Genomic DNA, 22,892 nt, shown 5'->3' on the forward strand with positions numbered 1-22,892 from the left:
TTTTTCTGCTGAAGATGGCACCTGTTCGAAATTTCTAAGTAGAATAAAAAACGAGTTATGAGCATTTTAGTTCCACGTTCGAAGGCTTTCCTTAACTCAATACAATATTTGTTGTATCATCTCAACTCCCTGTCGATAACGACTATTGTTGTATTGTTGACTATCTTTGCTTTTCGTGACTGTTCAAGGCTTTTCTCAAGTCAAATCTTGAAGTAAGATTTTTGCACAAGATTTGCAAATAATACATAGATTTAGCAGATTTTTTTCCATTTTAATGCAACTTTGAGGCAATTAATGTTTTTTTTTTTTATTTATTTGTATTGACTGGGTATTTAATCGATCAGCTGGAATCTAGCCAAACTTTTTTTGTGGAATCATTTCAATAGCTAAGGCATTTGGCATTTTTTTCAACTGTCGCTGTTTTTGAAGCTAAAGACTACGCAATACTGTTTCTCGGTTTTCACCATGTAACCAAATATCGCCATTTCTTTAATATTTCTTTCTTTAAATTTGTTAACACGTAAAATAATTCGCCAACTAATTCGCAAATTCATAAACAGCGCAAAAACTTCCATTACTTTGTCTTTGCACCCAATTTCAAACAATTGCCAAATTTTTGCTGTTTATTGGAAACATTTCGGGTAGCATCATTGTTGACCCTATTTTGGGACGATTTCTATGGTAAGAAGTTACACATTATACAATAATTTAGATTGCCAGTGTAGGCTGGATATTATCTATTTGATGGAGATCGGGATTATAAGGGAACTGTTTCACTTTATTTAAGAATAGTTGACCTCACTCGAATTGGATTTTTTGGGAATTACCCAAACTGACTTCTTTACAACTCCTGAACGTTTTCGTGATTTATTTTTTGTGATTTTTGGCTTTCTTCTCACTTTTGCCAACATTTCATTTATTCCCTTTACCCCTAATTTTCAGTTTTAATCATACCTTTTGATACATTTAAGGGGGCAGGCAATTTGAAATGTCGGCGAAACTAGAGACAAACAATGTTTTGGTAACTATTAGACCTCTGCCTGTAATGACCATTAACTTGAATCAATTGAAAAAAAACTACATCAACGTAAGCGAAGCCGCGGGCAAAAGCTAGTTTTAAATAAGTATAAAAATATAACTATTATGATTTAATATTGTAATTTATCTGTTACCTTTTTTGTTTAATTTGATGACTAAAAAATGTCTACGTGCAATCTTTCCACTTTAATTGCGTAATTTGTCGACAGTTTCATAGTTTTATTCTTATTTATTTATTCACTTTTCGAATAATTAAACAATATAATTTAATGTTTTTTAACTATGTTCAGTGTACCTAAATCCATACATTATTATAATATTACTGAAATCTTAGTTATATGTTCAATTTAAAAAAAAAAACAAATCAGTTGGTTATTAAACAGCCTCTTTGTTTTTCTTCTTCTTTTTCTTTTTATTTTCTTTTTATTTTTTTTAATTTTATAGCTGTTGTTCTTTGTCTTCCATCATACAGCAGTCAAAAAAGGAGAAGTATAACTACACCCTATACAGATTGTACGTAGTACGATCCAAAAATTTGGGGACAAGCTGTATAAAACCTTACCCAGAATAGTTCACATTACCGAAGCACATCCACCTTCAAAAGGTTACCCTTGAACTACTATGTACTTCTGCCAGTGTTCATATAACTTTTGGAAACACTCCTGGAAGCCATTTTTCGCTACGTTCTGTGATGCTGCTTTACCTTCTCCTGACGGAAGAAAGCGGCGTCCATGCAAATGTTTTTTTTTTTTTTGCTGGGAACAGGTACAAGTCGCACGGAGCTAAGTCCGATAAAACATTATGTTATTTGTTTGTCATATCAGAGTATTGACCAATCGAACCGTGCATCCTCAACATGAAAGTCGCCTTCTTCCCCACGATGAAGTTAAAGCAGCAGCGCAAGAGGTTGCGATAAATGTCTTCCAGGAGTCCTTCTAAAAGCTATACGAACGTTGGCAGAAGTGCATAGTCGTTCAAGGTGACTATTTTGTAGATAGATGTACTTCGGTAATTGGAACTATTCAGAGTAAGGTTGCCCTCGTATGAGTTTTCAACTTACGATTTCATAACGTTTTTGAGTGACGCAAGTTTACGCGCATGAAGACGTCACAAGAGAATTTACGGTAATTAACTAAGGAGGCGTTCAAAATGGATATTTCGATCATCTATATATTCTTAGGTACATATGCATGTACAAATGTGCCGAAAAAACTTGTGAAGTTTCAATTGGGTGGTCGTAAAATAGAAATTTAGATCGAAATCTGATTTTTTTTTTTTTGATTACAATTTCTTATTCGTAGAAAGGAAGTAAAGTGAAATAAATCAATGATCCTTTAAATCCCTGACATTGTTATCAATTTATTTCGATGTTTTTTTTTTTTTTTTTTTTTTTTTTTTTTTTTTTTTTTTTTTGCCATCGGCCAACGGCATCGGCCATCGGCCATCGGCAATCGGCCATTTGGAGGAAAACAATCGGCCATCGGCCATCGGCCATCTTTGAACAATCGGCCAACAATCGGCATCGGCCCATCGGCCAAAAAATGCCATCGGTCGAGCCCTAATAAAAAGCACCAAATGAGCCAGGGATAAAGCATAAGGGTCATTCTCCAGAAAACGTAACTTTGATCGCAAATATTTTTCAATTTCGAAACCTTTTGTTTCCTTTTTTTTTCATTCTTACATGAAAGTGGTACCTACTAGAAGTAGCCATAAACGATGGCCCAGCTAAGTTCCAATTGATTTTACTCAAAAATAAATATAATAAAAAAATACCTATCATGAAAATATAAAAAAAAATAAAAAACTTTTAATGTTTAAAAATTGAGGTCGATTTAATTTCAAAGTAGTAATTTTGTTAATTGTGCAAACAATTAGCTATTTTAATGATCAATGAGAACATAATACTGTCGACTCCCGCTACAACGCGATTCGACTTACGCGAAACGGCTATAACGCGAATTTTTTACCAGTAAAGAATTTTAGACCTAACGCGAATTCATCGCCCGCAACACGAAAATTTTCGAAGGGAATCGCGGTGTGTAAGTATTGGCTTTGCTAATATTTTTTTTTTCGTGAATGAACCTTCATCCCTTTAGCATCACTGATAGCGGAAGTTACTAGTAGCGTACTAGTCTGAACATCGCTTATACAAATAACTCTACTTCTCATTTTCCATTTATTTCTTTCATTCTGAGTGTGAAAGTCGATGAAATATAATGACACCTAAGAGCGCAGTTTCATCTAAAGTTTGTGAAGATAGAAAGAAAATGAGAAAGTTTCTGATAATTAAAGCAAAGCTAAAGATTATGTGCTTGATCAAGTATAAAATCCGTCGAAGGTAACACAACAGTTAAGTACGAGTGAATCTTCCATATGTACAATTAAAAGTCAAGAAAAGGAAATCCGTAAAAGTTCACTGAATAGTATGTAAGGAAAATGCAAAAATTATGAAAATGGAAGCTGCTCTTGGATTGTGGATTTAAGACGCCAGGAAGAGGGGTGTTGCCGTTGAAATGGATGATAATGTTATAAAAGAACTAGTGAAGACAATGTATTGTGTATTTAACAATATTATCTAAAACTAACGGTTTGATCAAGCAGCATAAATCATCATCTGCACTTTTTTAAGTTATAAATATCCTTACTGGATCTTCTGTACAGTACAACTATAGTGCATTTGTTTTTCTTACTACATACTGTACGTACCGTACTGGTTTATTCTATGTCTTTCTTTCCCATTGATTATTGAATTTGTGCATCGTAGCAATTATTTATGTTGAATTATGCGATTTTTTAAAAAAATATAAATAAAATTTAGTTTTTTTTTTTTTTAGAAACAGTAATGTAGTTTGGTAGTAACAGTAGAATGGTTTTTAACAGTTTGAGATGTTGTTTACAAGTGTCGTAAATAATTGGGTATGTTTCTAAAAAATTTTACACATACCCTTTTCTACAACGCAAAATTTCGACTTACGCGAGGGGCTTTGGAACGCATCTCTCGCGTAAGTCGGGACTTGACTGTATTAAGCTTTCTTAATTGAAATACGGCTTAATTAGTAGTTTCAAATTTATTTAAAAAATAGTATTTAGTAAATTTGAGGATATACTGGCAATTTTAGATTTTGTTAGAATGCCTATTATTGATGCATTTCCCTTCCATCATTCATTTTCACCTCAGAAATAATGATATTGATAAGGTCTGTGACGGAGATGAAATTCATGGAGGTGAGGAATTTTCCATTAATCTAGGACTAACAGATACAATTTTGAGGGGAAAAGTTTTTTTTTCTTCGTTGCTGCAATCTGCACATATTAAGCATATGAAAACATGTTCACTTCTTTTTTTACATTAATTTACATTCCTGCAATTCTAGTTAAGGGAGGTGAGAAGTCAGAATAACCCCATACTAAGTTTTTAAAGCAAAATCTATCTTCTTGTTTTTTGACAAAAATCTCACAACTTCAACTATGACTGAAAGTAAACAAAGGGGCTCCCTTGTATCATGGAAAATAAAAATTAGTGTCATTACAGCCACGTGTTGATGGGGAATGGCATTTTGTGTTTAGGTAACGGAGATGAGAATTTATTGTGTGACATGACTTCTTGTCCTACTAAAATGAACTAAAACACAATATTAAAAAAATAAATATACTTCATAATACTACTTAAACAATTAGTATTTGAGAAACTTGTGAAAGAAATAATCAATAAATAAGTATATACTTTTAATTAAACAAGTTATTAAGCAATATAAACAGTCACACAAGGTGTGTGACATGCCACGGAGGTGAAAATTCACATGTTGTGAACCAAAAATATACTAAAATAAAAATTATTATTAAAAAAATGTTGGCAGGTTTAAATAAATATATTTTTGATGATATTAAAAATTATTGTAAAATGAATTGTTCCTTAAAGTTTTTACTGTAAAGGTGTGAGAGAGAAAAGTTGCACTTTTTGAAGAATGACCCATAAACATTACAAACTAATTTCACAAGCAATGGAAAGAAGTAGTATTTTAAATATCTAACTTTCAAAAATAATTAATAAATTGAAAGACTACTGAAATCGTTCACATTTTATTTATAAAGCGTTTGAACATAATGACGACGGGTACTATTGTCTACGTTTTAGGGGAAGGGGAGGGGGGAGGTCATGACCTCCATAACCCTCCCCTTGTATTCGCACTGCATACATACATATCATATACATTTACATATATCCTTTGTTTAATGAAAATAGTTGTGAGCATGGAAGAGAACTTGTAGTACTAGAGAACAGAAATAGTATATATAGTTGGGCAAACCTAACCTGGCGTCGTAATGCAGCGATTATAATCAGCATAGCTTTAAAAATGCTGCCAGTTTAGGTATACCCCAAGTATATTGAACCGGTAAGAACGGAAACAAGGACTTCAGACACACGAAGTAAGTCTTTTCACAACTTGGCCAGTGAAACCTCCGACGTACATTACGCATCATATGAGTTTCTGAAAAAAGTTCTTGGTCGCAGAATTGATACATTTTCAAACACAAAACTCAGTTTCGAAAAAGATCTAGAACTGTAAAAAAAGTACCGAAATCTGTGAACGGGTTAGATTTATTTCGCAATATTAATCTACTTCATTCTTAGATATCTATTATTGATAAATTTAGCGTGCAATGACTATAACTTGTGCTTCAGTTTCTCTTAATTGTCTACTAGATCTTTAGGATGCCGTTCGAATAAAGGGTTAATGTAACAATTTCAGACCTTTGTCTTTCGAAAGAAGATGGTTTTATTTTTCAACATCACTGCCTTTTTTTAACGTTGTTAACCTTCTTTATTTAAGGGTGTCGTGAGAGTTTTATTTCAATTAATTGATTTCAGAATTTAACGGACGGGAAATTAAAACCGCCTGCACTAAATATATTCTTAACCCTCTTACTTTGGGGGTTAAGAATATATTTTTACATTCACAGCAAAAACAGCGCATGTGTGGGCAATAAAATGAACATTAGAATCACTCAATTGCAAGGAAATTTGCTGTAAAAGTTTCAAAGTTGAACTACAGAAAATGAAACTTAAGAAAAAAAAAAGGAAAAGAGAAGATTAGGTTGCATTAAAATAAACTGTGATGTCGGAGTATTGAAATGTTCTCCTTGAATACTGATGAGAAATATGCTATTACTATATTTATTCACAATTATCATGTTAGAACCAATATTCTAAAATTGTACCGTAAATCATATTTATAAATAAGATCAGAAAATGTTTCTACTTGCAAAAATGTTTTGTTACAACTAAATTTTTTTTAACTGAATTTCAATATGTTCAAATCTTATTGCAACAAACTGCAAAAAAAAAAAAAAAAGAAATTGGATACTTTTTTATAAGGAAAAGTTATTTGTAAGTAAATGTTGTTATAGTAAATAATATTATTTACTATGTACTACCTTATACTTATTAAAATGTTAATAAATGAATAAATAAATAAAAAGTAATAAACTTGCTGCTAACTAGTCAAGTTCACATTATTAATTAAGGTATATCGATGGCTTTCTAAGAATTAGTCACATAAGTATGCAATGCTAATTGCTCAGTGTCATCAAAACAAAGTACATGTTGAAATAAAAAATGTCACCTTTCCCGTCTTTTTGCGCTCTTCTATGATTTGTTCGATGACATCTGTGAAGAAATAAATGCGTTTTGGAGGAACAATGCTTATTTTGAAAAATCTTTGAATTTTTGGGAACAAAACTGAAATTAAAGAAAACGTTGATTATAGAATATATATATGTGTTATCTGAAGACATTTTGAAAGTCAAAATTTAAAAAACCAATAATCAAGAATTCAAAAGAAAAAAAAAAAAACCATATTTTTTATTTATAAGTATTAATTTCATTTGCTAATATTATATATACGTATTATATCATATCTCATTTTCAGAAATATTCTAAATAATTTTAGTTATTTTTTGGCAGTACGAGCTAAATGTAAACAAATCCCGCTTGGTTACTGTAACTAAATTGTAGTTAAGGATTTTGAGCAAAAGAAAAGCGGCGACTACGGCTATATATGGAGCAAACTTATGCTTTGTTAATGTATCGTTGACATATTACGTGCTAATCCTAATTCAAATATGTATGTAATTGGAAATGATAGAAGTGCCAATACCACTATCGTGACAGCTGGGGGTATAGTAATTATTTAAACTGCGCCAAAGTTCAAATAACGGCATTAGCATTTTTGTCGCAACGATAGTATTATACATAATTTATTATGTATGTACCGAAAAATGGTTTACCTCCAGTTTGGTGGATATTTAAAATTTCCTTTCCCCCTCCCCTTACATATAGCAAAAGGTATTATTGAAAAACAGGTGGGAAGGAAAATTTGTGTCGGCGAAACACGGGGGACACCGAAAAAAATTGTTATTATACAATGTCAACAAATGAACTTTTAATCCATTATTTAGTAAGCAGTTTTTCTGCTCAATTTTTCTAAGGCTGAAAAAAAAAAGTTTTATCCAAACCAAATTTGAATGCATTTTTTAAGTGACTAGTTTAATGGAGCTCTCGAGTGATCTCAGGAGAACCACAGGGTTCCGCGGAACACAATTTAAGAAACACTTCTCTCTCTACCAACAGTTATTTTCAGCTAGCTTAGTTAAAAAGAGTCATTACTGTAGTTATAAAAAGTGTCATTTTTGTGATGTTTAGTCAGTTGTATAGTTGTGTCCAAATTTTTTATTTTGCCACTTACATCACTTTGCTTCTCAATGCCTCAGTTGTTACTTACTCATTTACTGTTTTGTCATTTCGCTCTAGAAGATTTTTATGCATTTAAAATTGTCTGTACAGATGTCAAAGTAGTATATCTTGCCTAATGTAAATGTATTTCCAACTATTGCTTTCTGCTTTTAAACACAAGTAGAGACACACAAATTGACTCTTTAAAAAAAGGACATATCTTTCGCCAACTACCAAATTGCACGACCTTGAGGGTCACGGATTTTGACAAAATTCTAGATATAGGTCAATTTCCACAAGGTATGAGCCCAGGTAAAGCGGTTTGACTGCATAGGCCCTAGTTCGGCTGCAACGGGGGTCCAAAGTTGATAATTTGGACCCAGAAATGCAATGGAGTTTCCTTCAAAATTAACATTTTTATTCCTTTTTCTGCTACTGTACTGCAGTATGCGTTGTTTTCATGCTTGCCTTTGAGTTAATTACGTTGAATAATATTTTTTAATAAGCGGTTCACAAATAAAAATTGGCTACTGCTTTCATTGTCAATAACTTGAATGCCAAAATAGCAGTTAATAGTTACAGGATATTTATCGTTTGCAAATAAAACTAATTATTTTCGTTTTATATTAATCGTCTGCCAATAAAAAGTATTTATCGTTTGCTAATAAAAACATTTACTTTGACTGGATATTTATCGTCTGCTATCAAAGATATTCCACATTGATAAGAAAAAAAATGGGAGAAGAGAAAAAACTCTGATTTATTGCACACGGCACAAAAAAAGCAAAAATACAAGATCGTTTCTGCTTTTCAAATAACTTAGACAATACCCATAAATATATACGTAATACACAATTTAAAAACAAAAGATGCCAAAGGTGTTGGGGTATCGAACATATTGTCGAAGTCTGGAATTCCAATGGAAACGCCATTGCATTTCTGGGGCCAAACTAGCAACTTTGGACCCTCATTGCAGCCAAACTAGGGTCTATGCTGTCAAACTGCTTTACCTGGGCTCATTTCAAGTGAAACGGACCTAATAATTTGTCCAAATCCGTGACACTCAAGGTCGTGCCGCTTGGTCGTAAGCTGCCTCAGATTATTACTTTAATTCATTCATGTAATTTTGTAGTAAGTTGTAGTAGTGTCAATCTTTGAGTTGAACCGCACCATTCCTGCGGTTACTCATCTGGTGTGCTAATTCTACATTAACTACCAGTTCGTTTGGCTTTGTTGGCTCTCTTAAGAGATTTTCCGCCTCCAGCTGAGGTAGTTTCTATTCCTGGCTGATGAGGGCTAAAAAGCACGAAACTGCAGTCCCCGGATGGAATAACTGAGCTGGCGGTGTATTTAAGTCATTCATGTAATGTTTATTTAATTCGTTTTGGAGTACTTTAACGCATTACAAGTTTTCCTTATACTAACCAAAATACATTTTGAATGATAACGTGCAGTTTTGATTTAGGTAACATAGGTAAAGTATATAAACTCAATCTTACAGAAAACCACAAGTCTCCAACTAAGCTGCTGTTTCAATATTGCTCTTGCTGCTGTAACGAATTTGTTATTCGGATCACTGTAAGAGTCCAGTTTTGTAGAAAAGGCAGAACTAGCAATAATATCCATAGTAAAAGCTCCATAAATTCTAGAATAGAGATTAATTCATCACCATAAATTAGTAAAAGGCTAAAAGACAATTTAAGCCATATTGAGATTTCTGGTATTGGAGACAAAATATGGCCTTTGGTTTAGCAATTTTATCATATGCAGGATGCAGGATTTTTTTCAAGAGATGAAAATAACTACAATTTTGAACAAAAAGTGTTTCTAAAAAACAAATAAAAAAGATAACTCACTCACTTTTTCAGATCAACTGATTCGCCTGTTTTTGCGTATTGCATGAAGTTGTCAACACATGTTTTAGAGCAATCTTTAAATATGCCAAGCATCTAGAACAAAATTGAACAAGTAGAAGCATAATGTATATAAACATAACACTGTTTCATGAAAAGAAGACATTTTGGTTAGACTAGTAAATTGTTCGTAAAATACACTTATGTCCGTAAATTTAAGAATAATGAAGGTCAGACAGAGACAGAAGCGAAACAAATTTGACTTATTTGTACAGTCTATTTATTTAAACAAAATGTAAAGAACATAAAAGATGCTATAATATATAGACATATTAATTTAAAAAGACAGTATAACATGATTTTTATAATGATTAATACGGAGTATGTCTCCCGCACGATGCAATGCAGGTTGTACAACGCCTAGTCATGCTGAGTATCAAATTATCAATGTGATCTTGGGGAATATTACACTTACCATCAAGCAATGCTCTCCAAATTTCCGGTAGACATGTGGGAGGGGATTGACGGGCTGCAATTCGTCGGCCAAGCATGTCCCTCACATGCTCTATTGGATTCAAGTCCGGTGGGCATACTGGCCAATTTATACGTGTGATATCCTTCGATTGAAGGCATTCATCTACAATGTTTACACGGTGAGGACGGGCGTTGTCGTCTATAAACAGAAATTCAACACCTATGGCGCCCCGAAACAAACGTACATGTTGTTCCATCCCGATAGATGTGGCCTGCCATCATTACACTCTGAACATGCAGGTCAGTTCTGGAACCAAGAATAATTCCCGCCCAAACGAGCCATCCTACACCACCATAATGGTGTCGTTCAATGGTGTTCTCTTGGTAGTAACGGGTACCTGGTGTTCATCCCATATGAAACTCGGGTGAGAATTATACTGCAAACTAAACCTGGACTCGTCTGAAAGCATCACACAAGATTACTGTTGCGGTGTCCACAATGCATGCTCTATAATCCAGGCTAATCGCAGGCGACAGTGAGTTGCGGTCAGTGAAACATATCTCACAGGCCTTCGAGCATATAGACCAATGTGCCCTAAGCTTCTGTACACGGTCTGCCTTGAAACTGTCTTGCCGGTAGCTGAATAGAGCTGACGAGACAGGTCTGATGCTGTGCTCCGACTGTTTCTTTTGGCAGTAATTTCCAAATACCAGTTCTCATTCGAAGTTGTAACTCAGGGGGTGACCTGTGCCGTAACGTCTACTCACATTACCATCGTCTTGGAATCGTTGCTAAAGCCTGGAGCTGCCACTTTGAGCGATTCCAAGTTCCTCGGATATTTCCAGCTGGGTACATCCACATTCCAGTCGTCCGATAATTCAACCACGTAAAAAATCATCCAAATGCTTCCTTTGTGCCATAACTATGCGGTTAATGCATTGAAAGGCTTTTAAAGCACTTGTGAACAATTTTACTTCTTTGACATCATTCCTTATATACCCCTCTCTTACGCTCTCGTCATTGTGACTAGAGATCCGGTATACGGAGAGATTGGCCAACGGCGCGCCGCTCTAAACAGCTTATCTGCCATGTTTAGTCCAAGTGTCGTAAGCTCGAAATGCTGCGCTGTGTAAATTTCTAGCTTTCCCATGGAATATAGGACATGAAATTTTTAAATTACAGACTTTTTTCTTTCCTCCTCGTATTTTCATTAAACAGAGTAAACTTCAAGTCTGGCAACCTGATGCCAATCGTTTCGTATCGTCATAGCACTTACAAATAATTTTTTTTTTCTAAAAAATTTGTTCATAAAGATAGAAAACGAACAAATGTTTGTGATCTGAACATTTCATTTTATAACATCATGACTAGCTTCTAATTTTTTCGATACAATGTACAGTGACATTTGGGGTAGAAGGTGCATTACGGTCTATTGGGAGTAAGCATCTTTGGACATAAAATGGCCGCCCTTCCGAAGTTGTCCAGTCTCTCCATATTTACGATTTTTAATTGTGACATACTATCCGCGCCACCTGGTGATTTCCTGTTATTTTCATATTCTTCTTCAAGATGTGTGTGATAATTTTACGAGTGAAAATTTTATTTTAGAGCTCAATTTCTGTGTGATTCTGAATTATCCTTCATTTATGGACATGAATGTAGCAACTGATCGTAATTTCACATCTGGTAGTCCTAAACACACACTTCCGATATAAAACAATGGTCAAAATTAGCTGTTTAATTAATGTAATAAAACTTTGATTTAAAAAAAACGCAGCGAAATACCACGAAATTTACGTTTTTATTTATGAACTTTGATCCATGCTGTTGAGATTTGAATTAGAGAATGTTAATGATATTAAAAAAAATAATAATAAATCCTTAATCCGATAAGTGATTTCGGGCCAATTTTCCTTGCATGAATTTATAATTTTAGAGGGACCTTTGATTTTACTTGAAAAATCCAACCCTTATTCTATTGTTTTTTTATTTATTTTTATTTATTTAATAATCATGTCCTTAATGTAAAGAAGGGTTTTAAATTGTTTTTCTTTTTCTTATGGAGAGCTTTGGAGAGAAATGTCCTCATTCTAAACGGAATATTTTGTGACGACTGTTCTTAATCATATCCAGAATTCCTAATTCTGGGTATCATTCAGACATTTTTAGAGTGGGCTGTGCTTACCTATATCCAGAATTCCTAACCAGACCGTTGACGTTACTTAGGAATTGCTGCTGTCCTAAATTGTTGATTTTTTAGGAACTAATGTCGTGATTGTACTGGAATTTTTTGGGAAATGTTCATATGGTAATGATAAACTGTAGAGTCCATTCGTAATATTTTGAGACTGTTGTGAGTATTTGTATTACTATTTTAGCTATATGTCTCATTATTTTTTCAGGATAAAATATTAGACTTGCCTCACGACTAACACGCAAACTATATGTCCGCTGTTTCAGCGTGTTACCTCCATTTTCAAAGTACTTAAGTAGTTATGGATGAAAAAAAAAACATGAAAAGACATGAAAACTAACTCTTTTATGAACATTTATCAATTCTGATGATGATTAAATAGATGATGTTGGAACCGAAGATATCCGGTTCGTACCAGATATCTTTATATTTAAAAGATCCCAATTTTACATTGAAAAAAAAGGGTTTCTCGGAACCCCGAAACACGTGTCTATACTTATTCTGCAGTTTTGTGCTACAAAACATTGGTAATATTTTTCTGCATAGTAAACAGTTAGTTTTTTTATGTTTTAGTTCTGTTTGTTTTCTTTATCCCCACAACTGTATTTAGAAATGAGTTTTTTTATTAAAGCTCTACAGTTGAATTATCTAGTTATTGTTAGTCTGTTAACAATATCTGAGAAAAGTCTAGTTTGTCTGCATACGTAATGACTTTATCAGGCTTTTTGTACGCATTACAATATTGCCAAGATACCTTTTTCACAACTACACAAATAAAGACAAAAAATTATACTAAATACTTATTTAGTAAAACTTTTTTCATGAAAATTTGAGCAATACAATTCTCTGCGTTTTCTAGACTGAAAAAAATAGATGAATTCTTACCCTTTTTAATTTTCCGGTGCTGAAAGTAGGAGTCATGATAGACCGAACCCTTTTCCAATCTTCTCCTTGTAACGCTGACAAATTTTTGTCCAACATAGGTTCCCCTATTTCCATTTTCTGGGTGAAAAAACAAGAGAAGCATTTCATTCCTTTTAAAAAGCGAAATACTTGGTTAGTACTTATCTTGAAAATGTGTCTAAATATATGTTTCCTGCTGAACGACGCATACATTGTCACTCACATCCTCAACTGTCATGGCATTGTAACTGCACTTATGACCCACACGTACTAGCTTTATCTTTACTAATAATAAAGCTGAAAGTCTTTCTGTCTAGATGTCCGGTGGATGTCTGGATGTCTGGATCTCTGTGACCTGTAAGGGTGTGCACCTCGAAGCGATTTTTCTAAAATTCGATGTGGTTCTTTTTCTATTCCAATTTTAAGAACAAAATTATCATAAGATAGACGAGTAAATTACGAAATTATCATAACGTGGAACCGTAACATGGGCACAAGCCAATTAGCGAGATACAAAATTATCATAACGTGGAACCGTAACATGGATGCAAGCCAGTTGGCGAGAAAATTCACCATACATTATTTATAAATATACAGGCGAACCAAAAGACCTTTTAAGTTTTCTGTTACGGGCAAAGTCCTACGTGTACCACTTGTGTATCTATAAATCTATACTATATACTTTTCTCCACTACATTTTTGTCATGAGACATGTAATTGGTGACGGAAATTAATTAATAACCTCTTTTTGGCCAAATGAAATATAAGAGGACGCAAACAATATGCTTCAAGAGCACTTATAAATGTGTTCTCATTTTTAAAACAAATTGTCTCCGTAAGTGTTAGAGTCCGTAAGCCAATATAATCTTTGAAAATCGCGATGAATCCCTTTTTGTGATAATATTTCTTACATCGGAGAGAATATGATTGAAAAATTAAAAGCACGAAAAAAGAAGACACATTATAAAAAGAGAATATTAGTCGGAGTAACGGCATCCCACCTTTTATCATTTTTTAAAATAAATGTGAACACTTATTGTTCATTGATGCCATTTTCTAGAAATAAAACTTTTAAAAACCTATTTTTTTAATCAAATTTAACGCAACGTTAATCTCTATCCTGAATCTTAAAAAATTACAGTCAATCCACTTCAGGCTACTTTCTATTACTGTAAGTCTTCTCATTTCCATTTTTAAGTCACCACTAAGTATGCGCAAGTCGTAGATAGATCTCATCTACCATAACCAACTTATTTTTTATCATGGTCCTGATGTGGACCTCTCCGCATCTACTTTCCTCCCCGCCTCTACTTTCAACATTATTTTGAAGCTTGACCACGGGGAGATGGTGCGTGAATTGGAAGAGAAAACGGGACACCTCATTTTGTAATAGGTAGAATTAGACAGAACGCGATAGCAGTAAAGTCGTGCGTTCTAGCTGATCATACCTGCTACATAATGAAGCGATCCGTTTCCGCTTCTAGTTCACCCTTCATCTCTTTGTGGTCAAGCTATAGTTATGGTTGAATGTTTGTTATTCACAATTACAGCGAATTCAAAAAAGTCATTATAATCGGTAGAATCACCATCCACCTTGTAACGCATGTGAAGCACAAAAAGTGCTGGTGCTCCATCCGGTTGTAAGACAACAGTGTCTTCGACACCATTTTCAATACAATTTCTTCAGTTGACAAACAAATTAAGTAAATAAATAAAATAATGGGAGCATCCACTTCTGGGCGCATACGTGCCTTCAAAACGCATACGTGCCTTTGTGCATGAAAAGAAAACAATAAGAAATAACAACGTACAATTGCACAAAAATTTCAGATTACTGCATACACGTGTTTCGGTTCCTTCATGAGCTCACTTATTTTGCATTGAAAAAGGGGTTTCTTGTCACCGCGAAACGCGTCTGATGTCTTTTCATCCAAAAACTCCTTTATTTTGAATTGTAAAAGAGGTTTCTTATAACCCCGAAACACATGTACGCAGTAATAGGCAAATTATGTGCGATTATACGTAGTTATTTCTTATTTTTAAGACTTAGTTTAATGTACGTAGATGAAACAAAGGTATACCATCTCGTGATGGCGGATCATATTCTAGCACAGTAGTTTAACTAAATTATCGATGGGGTTTCTTTGCTGTGCTACAGCTGTAACTCGAAAAAGTATTTGAAGAAAGGCATAGAGTAGATTTTATGCTTGACGGAATTTTCGTCAGTTTAGATTATTTTTCAACAACAATTCAGATTATTTTGCCTGCATGAACTCAGCTTTAGTTTTTCAAGCAGATCTTTGAATTTTAACAAAAATTTGGTTTTAAATCAATTTTCAATCTTTTTTTCTCATTTTATAATAAAACAAAAATCGGGGAACGGCACGTATCATTGTGTTCTTCTCACTATAGCACACTATTAAAATCAATAAAAAATCTCAAAAAAAAAAAAAGAATATGCTCTATTGCTGGTGATACAGCATCATTTGAAGAAGAAATGTAGCTATAACAACAGTCCCTATTATTTTCCTTTTCACTTAAGAGTATTATAGATAGCAAACTAAAAATAAAAATGAATCGCGATTACGAATCTAAATGCTTTAGCAAATCATCATCGTATATAAAGAATAATGGGCATAAAAAATCATACTCGACGGGTAGAAAATGTGAAAAAATCTTTCAGCAGTATCTTCTTTATCAATGCTGGATCAGCTATAGATAGAACTGGACGAGGGCCTTCATAATGCCTAAATTAGAAAAAATGATTTCGAGAATCGACTTATTTGCAATATATTTATATTAATTGAAATAATATTTGGAATAGGACTTACCCGTAAATCGGTCCATATTTCTTGTATCTTTCAATTTCTGTTTCATGGAATGTCTGTTAAATAGAAAAGCATGCATCTTCAAAATCAATAATTGATTTTAAAAGTAATAAGATGTACTGAATACCAGCATTTTGTTAACCTCTTTTCAATCGAAGACCGTTAAATATTTGTTTAACCCTCTTGCAAGTCCCAGAATTACATGCTAAATGGACGAGATATCTCGTCATAAACTGCAAGGCGGTTAAAAGAAATAAATCCAACCAGTGAGGTTTTATTTTTATTTATTTATTTATTTTTAACTTGAGCAAAACCATACTACGTGTTAAAGAACTGTCACATAAGTTAATTGTAGCATTTTCAAACATAAGTCTTTGATAATTTTTAAATGTAAGGAAAAGTTATTATTAAACACAAGGGAGAAAATTTTCGGGAAAAATCATAGAAAATTATAAACAATAACTATAAAATCAATGTAAAAATATCTATCAATATTTTTTAGGGCAAACATGTAAAATCCCTGCATAAAGATTAACTTTGTCCGCGGACCGCAGTTGGTCAAACTCAAAAAGCATTTGATAATTAAAGAAACCAGAAAAGATCGTTCTAAAAAAAGCGAGTTGCATAAATAATTGAATAAATACTAATAATATTGATAGAATTATTAATTGTTTGTATTACATGAAGTAAGCAAACACCTTCTAATGTTGAAACACATTCAGGATCTCTGTGACGCCCATACCACTTAGACCGTTCGGCCGACTTTCATGAAATTTGGTACAAAATTAGTTTGTAACATGAGGGTGTGCACCTCGAAGCGGTTTTTCAAAAAATCAATTTTGTTCTTTTTCAATTCCAATTTTAAGAAAATTTTACTTATCAAATTATCACAACGTGGACAAGTAAATAACGAAATTATCATAACGTGGAACCGTAACTATGGGCAAGCAAATGAATAAAGCAAATTGACGAGAAATTCATCTTCCATTATTTGTAAATACAGAGGCGAACCGAATGATCTTTTAATTTTCTACTACGGGAAAAGCCGTGTGGACACCACTCGAGTCCCTATATAGAAGCTACGCTTCAGAGTCGCGCAATACGAAGAGCGACTTTACCAAGAAGGGTTGCTTTGTGGTTAAGCGCGTGCAAGATTGGCGCATAATCGCTCACTTCATTCTTCCCGTTCTTTTTTTAAGCTTTTGCAGAGTCAGCACATGGGCAGTTAGATTACTATGCAAAACACCATTCGATGCGTAAATACAGCCCCCCCCCCCCATATTTTTGAAATGGTATAAAAATTTAAAGGCTTTGATGGGGTAGCTATGAATGATTATACTTTCTTAAGCGTTTCTTATACCAAAGTTATATTTGAAAGAATTCATTTTGAATGCTTTTACTTTTCATTTTGTATGCGTACAAATTTAGTGATCTTTTTAAAACTAGTTTTACCAGTATCATTATTTGATATCAAAATTGCACATTCCTTGCAGTATTGTTAAAATATTTTATGTGATTCCTCCATGCATTACGAAGTAACATTCAAAATATTACCCGTTATTAGAATTTTCGTGGATATTTAGCGTAAATAAAAATTACAACTTTGAGAAATGAATTAATCAACTTTAAAGCATTAACGGGGGGCCCACTTGGGGGGGGGGGCATGGTGTAGACTGCGCCATTGAAATTTTTAGGGGAGGTTGTTTTAAGAGAGATTTTTCACTTTCTAAGGGGGAGCTCTTGCTTTGGGGGGGTCTTAACGATTTTTAGGGGGGATGCGTCCTTGCTTTTAGGGAGATGGCCACAACTGGTGTTAATATGGAAAGATAGAAGAAAGAGCGTTTCAGAAAACTTCCAAAACCTGATTGCAATCCTTGACAGCGGAAACTTGGAATTTGTCAGAAAAAAAATTCATACCCTGCACTCTCCCCCAGAGAAAACATGCCTTAAACTAACAATAAAGTCTGAAATTGTCTGTCTGCACTTAAAAAAAATATTTATTTATATTAAAGAATTTTTTTTTAACTAATAGAGGTAACTCTACTTCGAAAAATAAAAGATGTTTTCTTTATTAAAAAAAGGGGGGAAAGAATGCAGAATACAATTTGCAGATATTATTATAGTTATAAACAAATAAGTTTATTAATTTGGTGAACTTAATTGTGTATAGAAAGGAAGAATTACGTTCCTTAACTCTTAGGGAAAGTTAAGTTAGTTTAAAAGTTGAATAAATACCTTTGTGCAGAAAAAGTAAAACTAAGAAAGAACAATGTAATTGAAAAAAAATTGCAGATTATTGCGTACCCGTGTCTCGGGGTTTCAAGGAACGCCTTTTTGAAGGCAAAATAAGTGAACTTGTGGATGAAAAGACATCTGATAAAAGCCCCTTGTCTTTTCATCTTGTGGTTTCTTGAAACCATTTCAAAAGGACTTACTTCATTTCAAATTGCAGGAAACAAAACAAAAAAAAAAAAAAAAAAAAAGAAAGAAAGAAACAAAAAAAGAAAAAAAAAACTGCATTACCTTATAGCAAAACAATCAATTACATTAATTCTAATAAAACTAAAACTCTCACGGAATATAATTCAATATTCTTATAAATATGTGTGAAAATTAAAGTGATTCATGCATGACATTTCTCTAAGTTCAAGCAATTAACTATTTCTTTAAAAACTACAAATTACGCAATGCGTCAATATTTCGATTCAATTATTGACATTAATATAGCAATCACATATCTAAAGCTACAATTCAGAATGTCTAGTCACTTTTACTCAATAGTTATTCATAATCATAAGAAAGGAACAAAACGTAAATTTAAATCCTCTTCGCACGCAGTAAAACCGTGGCGGGCGTTGGTGTCGCCAAATGCATTCAAAAGCTTGCCAAGCTAAGCGAACACAAAAACGAATATAAAAACAAAATTTAAAACAGTAGACTGCGTTTACAGTGGTATAATTAAGTGATAATGACAAATTGAATGCATAAGATATCGTATAGCATCTAAATAAGCAGGTTGTATAAGGATATTGAGCAAAAAATAAATATAAACAGTATGGATGCTTCCCTACCGGAACACAAAAAATAAGATTTAAAAATAAAGAAAGGGATTTTCCCAGAAAAAAAACTGCACATGCATACAGATTAAACATCCATATATTGATAACAAAAAGCAAAAGAGTTGTTCGGTGCCGTATTTCATCGGATTCTGTGTATTTTTGATTGCGGGGGTAAACTCGAGGCTTCGACGAATGAGCGGAGGGTCGCGTATTGCGCGACTCTGAAGCGTAGCTTCTATATATAGACCGGGATCTGAAGGGGGTTGAGCATGCATGGAAAGGCTGACGCAATATTATTTCTGATTATTGTTACAGGCACGATGGTGATTATGAAACCACATGTCGTCGCCCCCCTGGGTGGTCGACAACCCCGGGGGAGGGGGGAAAGCAGGGGGGGAGCCGTTTGCTAAAACACTCATAACTCGGGAACTATTTGAGATAAAACACTGAAAAAAGTGGCAATCGACGCAACAGAACAAGGGCTTTATAAAATCTAAATATGATTATGGACCTATCTTTGTTGGTTTCTGAGTAAAATTCCATTTTTCGCAAACAAGCAAAATTTTTGAATAAAATGCACAAAACAAACTTTTTTGACCAAAATAAATTCCAAATCAAAATTGTTTGATTTTTTTTTTCAAATAAAGTCTAAATATCATTATTCAGTTTGTTAAAATCATTTAAGTACTGTTAACGCGTTGATAAACAAAATGACAGTAGCAAACTCGAACACGATTTGCATTATAGTTCAAGATCTGAAGGGGTATTTTGAGCATGCATGGAAGACCTGACGCAAAATTATTTCTGATTAATGTCACAGGCACTATAGTGAATATGAAACCACATGTCTTCGCCTCCCTGGGTGGTCGACAACCCCGGGGGAGGGGCGAAAGCAGTGGGGGGAGCTGTTTGCTAAAACACTCATAACTCGCGAACTATTTGAAATAAAACACTGAAAAAAGTGGCAAAAGATGCAACAGAACAAGGGCTTGAAAAACCTAAATATGTTTATGGTCTTATCTTTGTTGGTTTTTAATTAAAATTCCTTTTTTAGCAGCCATGCAAAAACTTTGAATAAAACACGAAAAGTTTTTTTTCCAAAGATAAGTTCTTTTTTAAAATTTTTTAACCGTTTAGGGAATCAATAAAACCTGAATTTCATTATTCAGTTTGTTTAAAATTACTTAATTATTATCAAAGCGTTGAAAAGTGAAATAAAAGCAAGCTCAAACAGCATTTAAGGTAATTCACAAAAAAAAAAAAAAAGTTTACGGAATGTACCTTGAAGACTCGACATAAACCAAAGAAAATTTTGTGGCTCTCCTGTTGTGGCGGTTTTATTTCGTAATATTATCAAAACAATGTCTCAGTTAAGTAATTACTTAATTATTTACCCTTTAACGCATTATAGCTGCTTAGTATGGGTCACAATGGCACTTTTAAAAAAATTAAAACATGCAAGTTTTCAAGTACGAAGTAATTACGGAAAGGATAAACTATCAGGATAACCCTTTTTGCAGATTTTACACCTGAGTTATGAAACATAGTGAGCGAGGCTATTGCCACATAAGCAGCATCAAAATTTCAGTGGAACGTTAAAGAAAATGTGAATAGTCTCTTATTCAGAGAAGTCCTGCAATGGCAATGTCTTCAATAGCGACTGCAAAACTGCAAAAGAAAACCAAAGAAACATTTAACCTGGGAAATGTTAGCTCAAAAGTGATGTTAGTACATCTAAAAATCATTCCCATACAATAAGCCCAATGCTAGGTTAGGTTCATCAGAATGGTTCACTGAAGCAAAGCAAGAGGTCCGATTTCGTGAATGTAATTGAAAATGATACTTCTTGCAGCAAAACTCTAGAAGAAGCACCCTATTTTAAGAACAAAGTTCAAGTTATCGATGGAATGAATGACTCTGGTCCATAATGTCCCAAACACTACTTTCAAATGTAGCAAAGATTTTGCAGGTCTCCAAATAAAAAAATATTAAAATTTTCTCTCCAATAGTCAAACTACACGAGTGGACCTTAAACACGATCGGTACATCTCACTGTCGTTTTCATAACTTGAAAATCAGAAGTTCCGGAAAGTACATTACAATAATTTCTTGTCATTTCCATCAGAAATAAATATAATATCAGCTCTTTACCATGCTCCTGCAATTCTTTCCAACATGTGCTAAGAAGTATTGCTCAACTGTACTATTGAATCAATTCCCCTGTACCTTAGCAGTGCCTTTAGATGTAACCAAGTTTGGGTTTCACTTGAATAAAAATAAAACAATAAAGCCCCACACCTTATGATGCAGCCAGTGTTACTAGAGAGTCTAATTCCACCCTGCGCAGACAAAAACTGTAAATAATCTTGTAATTGTTTTATTAATAATTCATCTTGCTGTAAATACTGTGCTTTTAAGACTAAAGCAAAAACCCATAAACTACAAAATACTCGGAAGAGAACGATTCAATAGAACAATTACAAGTCAACAAAAAAGAGTATGATCCAGCTTTCAGAATTTCTGATATATTAATGCTTTATGTATGCATATTGATATTCTACAATTATTTTTTAATACGCATTATTTTTCTAATTTTATTCAATTAGTTTTTTTAGAGCTCTAGTGTATAATTTTATGTGTATATTCGTTTTCAGAAAAACTCAAGCTTCTCATTTTTTATATTTATTTAGTACATATTATTTCTTGTATCATTGTTCTTTGTTGAGTAAATTATAAAAAGCAATATCCGCAAAACAATACCCGCAATATTCTTTTGTGCAAATTGAAAACACAAATTAATAGAAATAAATTAAAATTATATTTGAATTGAAACTACTCTGAGCCTGGTTCCCTAGTTCCTCTCAAATTTAAAGCAGTATATAACAAAATTAAAGCTATAGTTAAATACTTTGCAATTAGAATAAGTTTGTAAACTGAAGAATGAATAGTTCGTCATAAGGATAATAAGGCTATTTTTTTCTCCTTAGCATACTTCCGTTTTATTCAATGTGCTAACTTAGGCAAGTGCTTGCATTTTCTATTTCGCTTTTTAACGCTCATGTTGGTAATAATTAAGTAGTTTTAAACAAACTGAATCATGAAATTTCAGGTTTTATTGATTCCCTAAACGGTTAAATAATTTTTTAAAAGAACTTATCTTTGGAAAAAAAGCTTTTCGTATTTTATTCAAAATTTTTGCATGGCTGCTAAAAAAGGAATTTTAATTAAAAACCAACAAAGTTAAGACCATAAACATATTTAGGTTTTTCAAGCCCTTGTTCTGTTGCATCTTTTGCCACTTTTTTCAGTGTTTTATTTCAAGTAGCTCGAGAGTTATGAGTGTTTTAGCAAACAGCTCCCCCCCCCCACTGCTTTTCCCCCTCCCCCGGAGTTGTCGACCATCCAGGGGGACGAAGACATGTGGTTTCATATTCACTATAGTGCCTGTGACATTAATCAGAAATAATTTTGCGGTCTTTTGAGGTCTTCCATGCATGCTCAAAATACCCCTTCAGATCTTGAACTATAATGCAAATCGTGTTTGAGCTTGCTACTGTCATTTTGTTTTTCAATGCGTTAACAGTACTTAAATGACTTTAACAAACTGAATAATGATATTTTGGACATTATCTGAAAAAAAAAATCAAACAATTTTGATTTGAAATTTATTTTGGTCAAAAAAAGTTTGTTTTGCGCATTTTATTCAAAAATTTTGCTTGTTTGCGAAAAATGGAATTTTACTCAGAAACCAACAAAGATAGGTCCATAATTATATTTAGCTTTTATGAAGCCCTTATTTTGTTGCGTCG

The 22,892-nt window shown here is 33.3% G+C and overlaps 1 protein-coding gene across 1 annotated transcript in view; it reads right to left on the minus strand.

Moving 5' to 3' along the window:
- Positions 1–22,892, minus strand: part of LOC129223063 (uncharacterized) — a 113,116-nt gene that overhangs the window by 85,643 nt on the left and 4,581 nt on the right. The window contains exons 3-8 of the mRNA XM_054857628.1: positions 16,028–16,080; positions 15,847–15,943; positions 13,179–13,295; positions 9,632–9,720; positions 9,271–9,416; positions 6,663–6,778 (exon numbers count right to left, since the gene is read on the minus strand). Of these exons, the coding sequence (XP_054713603.1) occupies positions 6,663–6,778; positions 9,271–9,416; positions 9,632–9,720; positions 13,179–13,295; positions 15,847–15,943; positions 16,028–16,080 (618 nt within the window). The remainder of the gene's footprint in view (positions 1–6,662; positions 6,779–9,270; positions 9,417–9,631; positions 9,721–13,178; positions 13,296–15,846; positions 15,944–16,027; positions 16,081–22,892) is intronic.

The sequence above is a fragment of the Uloborus diversus genome, chromosome 5, assembly GCF_026930045.1.
Source record: "Uloborus diversus isolate 005 chromosome 5, Udiv.v.3.1, whole genome shotgun sequence".
In the NCBI taxonomy this organism is placed as follows: Eukaryota; Metazoa; Arthropoda; class Arachnida; order Araneae; family Uloboridae; genus Uloborus; species Uloborus diversus.